We start from the raw sequence: 10,801 nt of genomic DNA on the forward strand, positions 1-10,801 counted from the left end.
GAGATGAGCCGGGCTGCCCCTGGAGGTGACAGGCCCGGCACAGCGGCCCCGGGGGAAACCGGGACGGCTGACACCACGGTAGCCGGGCCGGGCCCGGCTGTGGCGGGGGGATGATGGCGGGGGGACGGCGGGGGCCGGGCCCGGTGCGGCCTGAGGCGGCCCCGTGGCGTCGTCGGGCCCGAGCCGTGACAGACGCCGCCGGCACGCGGGATGCCACGCATGTGGGCGGGGCTAGCGGCCCCGCCAATCGCAGGCGAGGCCCGCCGGGCGGGGTGGGCGGAGCCGCGCCGTAGCAACGCGGCGGGTTTCCCCCCGCCCCCTAGCAACCGCCCGCCGCCTCCCGCCCGCCCCAAGGCCCGAGCCGACGAGCGGCGCTCGCTGCCGCCGCGACGTTGCGTCGGCGTGACGCAAGCGCGTAGCAGTGCGGCGGGTGACGCGGTCCCCGGGCAGGCGGGCGGGGCCGGTTTGAACGCGGAGGAGACGGGGCGAGAGCGGGGCAGGTAACGGGCCGGGCCGCGGCGCCGAGGCGGCGGCGGGGCCGCGGGCGGGCGGGGTAGGCGGGCCCGGCGCTCGGGGAGCGGCCGGGCTGGGCCGGGCCGGGCGGGGCGGGCCGGCGCCCGGCGGGCTGTGAGGAGACCGGCGTGAGGCCTGCAGGGCCGGGCCGGGCCTGCCCTGCCCCGGGCGCGCCCCTCCGCGGGCGCGGGGTGCCGCGGGGCCCCGGCGGGAGGCGGCGGAGGAGCGGAGCGGAGCGGGGAAGAAGGGGAAGGCGGCGGCGGTGGTCGGCGGCGGGGGAGGGGGCGCGGGCCGTGGGCCGTGCCTCGCCCGCGGCGGGGGCGTGCGGCGCGGCCGGCCCTGCCCGTCGGCAGCTGCACCGGAGCTCTGCGGCCGGGCAGCGAGAGCGGCGGCGGCGGCGGCGGCTCCGCTTTGTGCCGGCGGGGCTGGGCGGGGACCGCCCGCCCGCTGGTATTTCTCCCTGGAGAGAGATACCGTGGTCGACCAGGAAGTATTTCGGCCGTGCTGGGTTGTTGGCGTGGATGAGAGGGACGAAAAACTTGCCGCAGCCGTGATTCCTTTCATCAGAGTTTCCGTGTGAGTGCCTTGGTGTTAATTTTTCTTCAAAAAGCACGAACCCGTGTCCTTTACAGTTGTGATGAAGTAAGGTCCTCCCAGCTGTTAGCAGCAGACAGCTTCAGCGCGTTTCCTGTGCATCATGTTGTGCTCGGCTGCTGTTGTGTTGTGAAGACTCAAGAGGAAGGGCCTCGGCTGCAGCCTAGGGAGCGTGCCTTAACACAAGCGATGAACACGTGCGGCGTTAACATTTGTGGTGCTTACGCCTTTGGTTCTGTCTTTCAGAAAATGGCAGTTAATGTGTATTCTACTTCAGTGACCAGTGATAACTTGAGTCGACATGACATGCTCGCATGGATCAATGAGTCTCTGCAGCTGACCCTGACAAAGATCGAACAGCTGTGCTCAGGTAAGGGGGCTCAGCGTGAGGGGAATTCCAAATCTGATGTGCACCCTAGTTCTGCAGAGGTACGGCTGCACCGTGTGAACCGTCCGTGCTGGCCTTCTATAGCCCTGCTGTTGGCTTAATTCCTGGTATGAGCAGATTCATGGTCAGTGTTATGATCTGGTTATGGCTAGAGGTTTATTGAAATGGTTGTTAATAGTGTAAGCATAATGAAAAGGCATATTCTTCTGACTCACTGCAGCATAGATGCAATAAGAAGGAATGGGGGTTAATGTGAAAAAAAGACTCTTAGGAGAGTGTGTTTTCCAATGAGGGGATTAAGCGTTTGGTCTTGATGGATAGAGTAAGTCTTACAAGCATAATAAGTAGCAGAAACAAGTGTGATTTCTTATGGAAGAAAGCTATGAGGAGATTTGGGAGGTTGGGCAGAAGGAGCGGTGTGAGGAAGGTGTACTGGTGACTCTTGGGTTCACCTTCCGGACTTTACAACTCCTTGTGGTAAAAGAGCGTGTCAGCCTGTGTCACCCTGGCTTGCTCTGGCTTGGGCTGACTTCAGCACAGCTGAACCTTGGGTAGAGTTGTAGGCAGAAAAGGGGAAGTGATTGTGGTACCGAAATGGAGTCAAGTGTCATCACAGGGAGGAGTGTGTGTGTGTGGGAGGAGGCTTGTAGGAATGAATAGAAGATAATAGTCTATGGAGTAAGAGCTGAAAAAAACCCAAGGCTAAAAATGCAGCCTAGGTAAAAGATGGTGATTTGGATAACTGCAACAGGCAGGTGAAAGGGACTTGGTGAAAAGTGGAAGCGCAGCTTGTACAGTGAGTTTGAGATAAGGTGTTGCTCACAGAATGAGAGATGTGGAAAATGGAGGTGGAATAAAAGCAGGAGTAAACTTAAAATAAGTTTGGGACTGTGAATATAGCCAGTGGCTGAGTCCATGGAAGAAACATTCACGAAGATTACAGAGAAGCAGGGCACTTACAGTAGACATCTGACAGGTATTCTTAGTGGCTTTTGTCTAGTGAGATGGTTGAGAAAAACTGTCAGGGTGAAGGAACTAAAGATCTACAACCACAGAAGGGAAATGGTAAGCACTGTTTGCTTTCAGATAGGCAGGTTAAAAAAACCTGTCATGTGCAGTGTTGATTTATATGGCTGAGAAGTTTTGCTTAGAATTGGTGTGAATCTTGAATGCTGTGAGAGCTCTGTCTTGAGAAGTGAGGATAATGAATGCTGGCTCTGCAGAATTTCAGCTCACCTGTTTTCAGGAAAAGACTGAGAGCTGTTGATGTGGCATGTGCTGAGTAATGTCCCTTTCCCGTGTCTGCAAAAATGCATCATGCCTCTGCAGGTATGGAAGCGGCTTTCACTGTCTGTCATAGTCATGTGAAAACAGGAGTTTCCAAGCTTGCTTTGTTACCTTTGGCAAGGGCAGTAGTGACAGCAGCAATTTGAGGTTGCATAAATGCACAAAAGATGACCTTTGGCTTATGCTATGATCTCCCTCTCTCTCTTTTTTTTTTTTTTTTTTTTTTTGCGCTTATCCCTTAGACTACCATTAGTTAGCAAAACCCTGATTTCTGGCAAGTCATCTGTTTTTGAGTTGGGCATTGGAATTCTTCAGCAAGTGAACTGAAAGACAGTGAATATCAAATGGCAAGAATTTTTTATTTTATTTGCACCAGTGGGTGAGCAGTAGTCATCTAGTAGCAGGTGAAAGTGGGTGCCCCAAAAGACCTGCAGAGTATCTTGATAGAAAGTGAACAACATAGGACTTTGTTACTTGTGGTTGAGATGAAGAGACTAGTTTAGGGCAACACCATGGTGTATTACTTCTTGGCCTTTAGGTAGCTCACAAAAGCTTGTCACGTAGCTGTTTGGTGTTTTAGGTTAAGGTTCCCATTCCTCTCTGTGTGCACTTAATTCATTGATATTGGTGAAGGGAATAATGCTTGGAATGTTGCGATTGTATTTTCAGTGGCACACAGTTGCATATCCTCACTGCAGAGTGAGGATATAGTTTAAAAATATCTTTTTTTTTAATTGGGTGTGTATATTCTACAAAAGCTAGTGGTTTTTTTTGAGGTGAGTGCTCTTTGTGGCTGAACTGAATCCCTCTTTTGCTGTTATTACAGTAAGAGCTGAATTGAAGGACATGAAGGATTTAAAATTAATAGAAAGAAACACTATCTTATTTCAGTTCTTTGATTAAGGCTTGATTTAAATATAATCCAGCTTAATTTGACCTCTTACCTTTGAGGGCACCTTGACTGTGTATAGGTTCTGTTTGTAGTTAGTAAATGTATCACTATTTTAATAATGATTAAATATAAATTTTTAGAATAATTATTTTTCTAGTTAAGTTCTATTAATGTTGATAAGAGGAGATTACATGTCTGTTAAACACATGTAACATCTCAGATCTGTACTGATATCCATGAAGAAAGGAAAATCAAATTACTCATTGGGTTTTTTCTTTTCTCTTGGACCTGTGGAGGCAGGATTGCTCTTCTCTGTAAGAGCTCAAGTCATGAGACCAAAAGTTTGGTTCTGCAGCTCACTTAAGCTTATCTGTGGCCATGCTGCACCAATAAAGGAGACTGAAGGTTCCTGTTTTCTTGCTTTTGTTGCCTTTAAGGGATTGTGTACCTGAGGAATGAGTCACTTTGCTGAATGAATAGTTTGCTGACCTGACTGAAAAGTTACTTACGTAGGCTTGTGAGTTGACTTGTTTCATCATAGGATTTGTATTCTTTTTCTTTTGGCAGGTGCTGCATACTGTCAGTTTATGGATATGCTCTTCCCAGGTTCTGTAGCGCTCAAGAAAGTGAAGTTTCAGGCAAAATTGGAACATGAGTACATTCAAAACTTCAAGGTTCTACAAGCAGGTTTTAAGCGAATGGGTGTTGACAAAGTAAGCTGGGTTGTAACTGATTCTTTGTGCTCTTAGTATCAAAGTAGATGGAATGTACTTTCAAATTTAGAGCTGGAAAAATCTGGGAACAGTTTGCTTCTGGTTTTATAAATCTCAAAGCTTTTGGTTTTGGTTTGCATTGGGGTCCTCATTTGATTTAGGAGACTATCTGCTTTACTCCAGCTAGGGTTGGGTTTCCAGTCTTAATGATGAGATGAATTTTTTCCATTTTAATTCTGTGCAACTTATGTAGCACAGACTAATATTGAAATTTCTGAGCTAAGGTTTATGTGAGCTTCCTGTTTGAACCATCTTTGTACCAAGTATGTTCCTATAACCTACTGGTTTGATAGTCCTAAGGATTTCAAATTCCTTTTTACAAGGGTATAGAATCATTTAGGTTGGAAGAGACCTTTAAGAGGATCGAGTCCAACTGTTAACCTAGCACTGCCAAGTCTACCACTAAACCATGTCCCTAAGTGCCACATTGACATGTCTTTTGAATACCTCCAGGTATTAGAATATGTAATTTTAAGCTAGTGAAAATGAGATCCATGAAAAAAACTTTTTCAGATCGAATGATAGTTATGCTTGTGGAAGGGTGATTTATCTAGGTAATAGTTACTGACAGCATGTTTGGTATGATGCAGAACATTTCTGTGTTAAAGCTCTTACTATCTTTAAGAAGGCTTCTCATTCTGTGTTGGCTAGCGGCTTCAACACACACTTAATCGGATCGGTCTTCTGCTTGGGGGAAGTAGCTTGTGCAGTATGTGCAGAACTGGACAGACAGTCATGCTTTCAAATATTGAATGACCACATTTGGTAATGGCTCCCGGCCCCTGCCAGGTCATGGACTCTCAGCTTGTGGCCTACAGACAAGACTTCACAATTTGCTGCATCTTCTTAATAATCTTCAGTTATACTCCTCATTCCAGAGAAACTGAAATTGCAGTCTGCTAAAAAGGTGATGTTCAGATCTTGTAGCAGTTCTGTGTGCTAGCAGTCTATGAGATTGGTCAGCAGTTCAGATTCATGAAAGCTAGCACTGGATGAGCCTTTTTAAAGAAAGAAGTTTTGTGTAGCAGAAACCTTGCTGCAGAATTATTTAAAATTACAGTGAAAGCATGATTTGTTTTTAATTCCAATTATTAGAAAAAATCCTACTATTTCACATACAGTTATGTTCAAGGAAGATTTTATCTAGACCAGACGAAGAATTACATTTGCATATCTTCTGAGTGCACTAATTTTAAAACTTTATATAAAAAGAGAGAGGGAGGTTCTTTACCCTTAATATGAGTTTGACCTATTTTTTTTTTTTTCTCCCCTCCCTCCAGATAATTCCTGTGGACAAACTAGTGAAAGGAAAATTTCAGGACAACTTTGAATTTGTTCAATGGTTCAAAAAATTTTTTGATGCAAACTATGATGGGAAGGAGTATGATCCTGTTGCTGCTCGACAAGGCCAAGAGACAGTAGCACCAAACCTTGTTGCTCCAGTTGTGAACAAACCCAAGAAATCTCTCAGTTCTAGCAGTGCAGGTAGAGAAAATAATTAAAAAGATTATCTAGATCATAAAAAATTCTGGGGAAAATAAGACTGGTTGCTATTTAAAATCAGTGTATGAAATTATAGTATTTTGCATCTTGTTTCAGAGATGCTAGGCTTCAAACACTGAGTCATCCTGTAGTACCCAGTTATCTGGGAGCTACAGAAAGAACAATCTTCTCTAAAAGAGAAAATGGCAAGGATTGGTGCCAACACGTGCCAAAAAAAAAAAAAAAAGACATGTCACATGGAGTCAAGAAGAAGGAAGGAACATATCTTCAAACTCTTACATGCCTAAGCATGTTTGGAAGGGGGTTAGTACCTTTATAGGAGGAAGAAAATGTTCTGAGAGGAACTAACACTGAATTAATCTTGCAGCCCCCCAGAGGCCCATTGTTACACAGAGGACCGCAGCAACTCCAAAAACTGGTAGTGGAATGGTCAAAAAGGCTGCAGGAGATGATGAATCAGCAGGATTGATTGAGCAGGTGTGTTGACCAAAATGGCCCTGTGTACTGACCTCTGCTTTATAGATTTATGTGCAGATTATTTTTTTTTTTTAATAGCATGAAATGGCTGGGTCAGGCAGATGGAAGAAAATGATCTGAATCTAGTAAGCTCATTTAAAATCACTTAATCAGAGCTTTCATTATAATAGTCTTGCTTTCCTAATAGGAGCAAAACCCCTTCTGCAGTACATGAGTACCCAGACATTTAAACCTAGTATGTGCCATATCACACATAGCATTGTTTTTAAGTATTTCCACAGCTGTGTTTCAGCTATCACAGCATTCCAACTGAGCTATAAGCAGCTGCTACTTCACTGAAATACTGAATGTAATACAACTAAAACTGTCATCAGTGTGAGAGTTGTCTTGAAAGAATGTGTTAGCAAAGAAAACTGCAGGCGGTTAGTGTTTTACCTATTTCATGTAATAAGCCTTTAGAATTTCCAAGTGGTATTGCATGTGTTGGACTGGGTGTTTGTTGTGACAATAATATCGCAATTTGAGAAATAGACCTTTTCCTCCTCTCACAGTCCCCCTTCCCTGCCCCCGTCTTGGTTACTTCTGAAGTGCTTTGCTTATTAACAGCCTTCTGAGAACTTCGGGGACCCTGCCTTTTGAATAGATAATACTGAATTCTGTTTTTGGTGGATATATTATTATTGATGCCCTTTGGCAGATCAATGTATTGAAACTTACTGTTGAAGATCTGGAGAAGGAGAGAGACTTCTACTTTGGCAAACTGAGGAACATTGAATTGATCTGCCAGGAAAATGAAGGGGAGAATGATCCAGTGTTGCAGAGGATTGTGGAAATTCTTTATGCCACAGATGTGAGTAGTCTGGTATAAATTGTATTGCATAGTTCTCCCTCCCCTTGTAACTGGAAGCTGGTTTGCTTTCCACGGCTCCCTCTCTTTCTACTTGGTTGGCTTTTGGTGGTTTTTTTTTTGTTTGTTTGGGTTTTTTTTTCTCTCCCCCCTTTAGGTTTATGGCCTAGCTTTTTCCTGTAGTAAAGAAACAGATAACATAATTATAGTCAGGAAACAAACAAGGTTAGCCTTTAATGAAGAGTATGTAACAAATAGATCAAAGATGAAGAAAATAACTCCTCTGGTAATATATCTTGACGCTGTAAATGGTGACTTAAGGGTATCTATCCTAAGTAAAAAGAAAAAAAACCAAACATACAGAGTAGCCAGGAACTGGTTTGACATCAGATTTTCATTAAAGCACTTGTTTTATTCCCCTTCAGGAAGGCTTTGTGATACCTGACGAAGGAGCACCGCAGGAGGAACAAGAAGAGTATTAACAGACCACATACTGTACCAGCAGAGCAGCAACATCAGAATTCTTTGCCCCAGATCATGTGCTTAACTGTAAAATACTCCACTTTATTCTTAGAGGACTCACTGGTTTCTTTTCATAAGCAAAAAAGTACCTCTTCTTAAAGTGCACTTTGCGGAAGTTTCACTTTTTACAGTGGGTTTGAGTTAGGAGCTCTTTCTCACTTTGTAGCAGAGCAGTATTCACATCTAGGTGGTATATTTAGGGAGCAAGAGGCTGAATATTTGGAACTTGTTGCAGAATGGTTTGCTGGTAAAACACTGGTTTGTGGGAAGACTCTTTTTGTATCTAAGGTGGTGTGTAGTAGAGAAATTAAAGACTCTGACTCACAGAAAGATTGAGTTAATGTGAAATTGCAGCACAGAAATTATAATAAAATGCCTTAAGAGTATTTAAAATATGCTTCCATATGCCAAATTGAAGTAATGTGACAGGAGATTTTATGTGCTTCATATTGGGGTAGACGTTTGTTTAACTCCATTCACTGCTGTCTGAGAGGCCTTGCATGGCAATCTCACTTTGTCAGCAAGTGCTCAAAAGGGGCTGTTAAAACAAAACTCCATTCCTATGTAAAGCTGCTTACTAAGTGATTAGTTCTCGATGAAATAGGCCTTAACGTTGCCTGTCACAAGATTAGAGGGAGTATGAACAGCTGAGACACATAAATTACCTTGAAGAGTGCTAAAGCCTTTTTCTATGGCATTGTGGCTAATGATTTTGCCAAAATGTACTGTGTTTTCTGTAAGAAAAACAAAACAACAAAAAAAGCAAAGGGCATCCAGTCTTACTGCCTAAAATGTTCTTCAGAAGTAATTTTCCTTCCTGGCTCTTGTTTCTATTTGTCCTGTTTCTTTTTATTTTTGTTGGTATACTTTTTGGTCTCTCACTTGTTCTTTTCTCTTTCCCATCCCAAGGAAAGCTGATCAAATCCAACAGTTGTAACAGGACTTGCACTGTGCAACTATCTTAGAATGGAAGTGAATCGAGCACATGAGGATGATAATTTTTCTGTCTCTTTTTTCCGTTTTTTTTTCCCCTTTTAAACCAGGCCATATCTAATAATAATACTTGCCGGTTCAGTAGTCTTCTGGGGTAAAAACTAAAAGATGCTGGCTAACAGAGCTAATGTTATTGCAGAAAATACAGTACTGAGACTAACTTAAATATTAATATTTAAAGTACTTTCCTTAACTGTCCTTTTTTGCTATCATGCCTCTCATTACTGTTGTGTTTGGCAAGATCCTGCAAGACTTCTGATCCCCCTTCACTACTGAGATTGATCAGTCCTGTTGTGCTTGTATTCATTTGTTTCTGGTGGTAGCTTGTCCTAAAATGTGTGTAGGAGAGCATTTTATGGTAATTGTTGTGTAGTGCATGAATCTTTGTGAAATTCAGAGAAAAACCCAAATTCAGTGAATGCCAAAAATGCAAGTATCTAGCCATTGTTTAAAATTGCAGTGGTGCTATTTCTCTTGTGGCCTTTTAGACTTTTGTTGCCCTAAAACTCCATTTTACTGAGAAACCATATTTGACTTGGATTTTTCTTGACAGGGTTTTTCTATTTTAAGCAGTTTCTAAATAAAGTTCTGTATTTCAAGAGTGTCATGTCTACTGGAGTCTCTCATGCTTTCAGATATGATTAGGCAAAGCTGAAGTTCGTGATAGTTTTCATAATGAAGCTTGCAGGACCTGGAATATCAGCTTTCATTCTCCAGTCCTAGCTATAGTCATTGCTAACTTGAGTAGCAGTAATATTGAAACTTTCTTTGGAGTGTGCTGGGGGAAACCATTGCCTGAGTTTTGGTTTGTTTGGTTTTTTTATAATTCCCGCCCCCCCCCCCCAAGTGGATGAAATGTGAGTGTATTGTTGGTTTCCCCCTTCTAAGGGTGTGAAAATGGGACTGTGTATCAGGAATGCTGTCACATGACTTTAAGTGTATTTAAAGTGTTTTAAAACTGAAAGCGCTGGTTATTAGTTATAAACAAATGTTAACTGCATCTGTCACCAGTCTCTATGGGCAGATCGACTGTAAACTTAGTTGATTTGTTTCATTTGAAGTGTGTTTCATAGAAGAGCTTAAATGTTACTGTCACAGATGTGTGCACAGACCAGCATCTTCAGGGAAGTACTTATGTGATATATCTAACCTTGAAATTGGAAGTGTTCCCTGCAGGACTTCTCTAATGTGCTGGAGAATGCACTCCCTGCCCCCAAAGTGCTCTATGGATGCCTTATTCTAAAGAATAGGCATTGCTGGCATTGCCTACTGTATTTCAAAACTGGTGTTGGACTACAGAAGTGCAGACATAGAACGGGGGTTTTGATGCACATAAAATCTTCTTTACCATTACTTACCTGCTTTGAGGTCGGAAGCATGTATTTTCGACTCTAAATATTCCGTTATTCCAGCAACTCAAAGCAAAAGATGGCAATAGCATGTGGCTGAATTTGAAGAGGACTTCTTGCACATCTGCTCTTTGCCGTCCAGTGGCACACTGGGACCTGATTGCTTCAAGTCTCTTTTTAACAGGATTGAACGTGTGGAACTGTGAAGCACCCAAGTCATCAGATGGGTTACGTTAGGTTGATTTTGATCTCTGCTAGCAAAGCAAGTAAATATCCTTTTATGCTAAGAGAATGATGAGTCAGAAATACCGCTAGTGCGCCTTGTGAGACTGTTGAGTGTGTGGACCTATTGGACGTGCATTATAAAACTAAATTGAAACTGCAGTCTTGCAAGTCAAATGCTGCTAAGATTTCCAATTGCTTATGTCACTTCTTTGCTACCAAGATGAGTTATAAATAGAATGGGGACAAACTCATGTAGTCAACTTATGACTACATTATAGGTATCTTGGCATAATCTGTTTTTTAATGTCCTTTTTGAGAAGAAAATAACAACAATAAGCCCAACTCAAACCCATAGACTTAACATAGCTACTCTGTTACACTGGTACAGTATATGCTGTTAAATATTAAATGCTCACCTGCCAGAACAATTCTGATAGC

General features: G+C 43.5%; 1 protein-coding gene across 2 annotated transcripts; it reads left to right on the plus strand.

Annotated features, from left to right (window-relative positions):
- The first annotated feature begins 352 nt into the window (after positions 1-352).
- Positions 353-9,393, plus strand: MAPRE1 (microtubule associated protein RP/EB family member 1). Of its 2 annotated transcripts, none has more exons than XM_075022197.1 (7): positions 353-500; positions 1,354-1,477; positions 4,242-4,387; positions 5,728-5,932; positions 6,318-6,427; positions 7,125-7,277; positions 7,700-9,393. In XM_075022197.1, exons 2-7 carry the CDS (start codon positions 1,357-1,359, stop codon positions 7,754-7,756), a joined length of 792 nt encoding a protein of 263 aa, XP_074878298.1. In that variant the 5' UTR covers positions 353-500; positions 1,354-1,356; the 3' UTR covers positions 7,757-9,393. The 2 variants fall into 2 exon arrangements, with proteins under 2 accessions (XP_074878298.1, XP_074878301.1); XM_075022200.1 differs by lacking the exon at positions 353-500 and adding an exon at positions 922-1,089.
- Positions 9,394-10,801: the final 1,408 nt, after the last annotated feature.

This window comes from Buteo buteo, chromosome 2 (assembly GCF_964188355.1).
Source record: "Buteo buteo chromosome 2, bButBut1.hap1.1, whole genome shotgun sequence".
In the NCBI taxonomy this organism is placed as follows: Eukaryota; Metazoa; Chordata; class Aves; order Accipitriformes; family Accipitridae; genus Buteo; species Buteo buteo.

What these genes read in the sequence shown, in the direction of transcription:
- MAPRE1 (XM_075022197.1), top strand. Translation starts at nt 1,357, where the DNA reads ATGGCAGTTAATGTGTATTCTACTTCAGTGACCAGTGATAACTTGAGT. An exon ending in CAGCAGGATTGATTGAGCAG is followed by an intron (nt 6,428 to 7,124) that starts GTGTGTTGACCA and finishes GCCCTTTGGCAG; the next exon opens with ATCAATGTATTGAAACTTAC. An exon ending in AAATTCTTTATGCCACAGAT is followed by an intron (nt 7,278 to 7,699) that starts GTGAGTAGTCTG and finishes ATTCCCCTTCAG; the next exon opens with GAAGGCTTTGTGATACCTGA.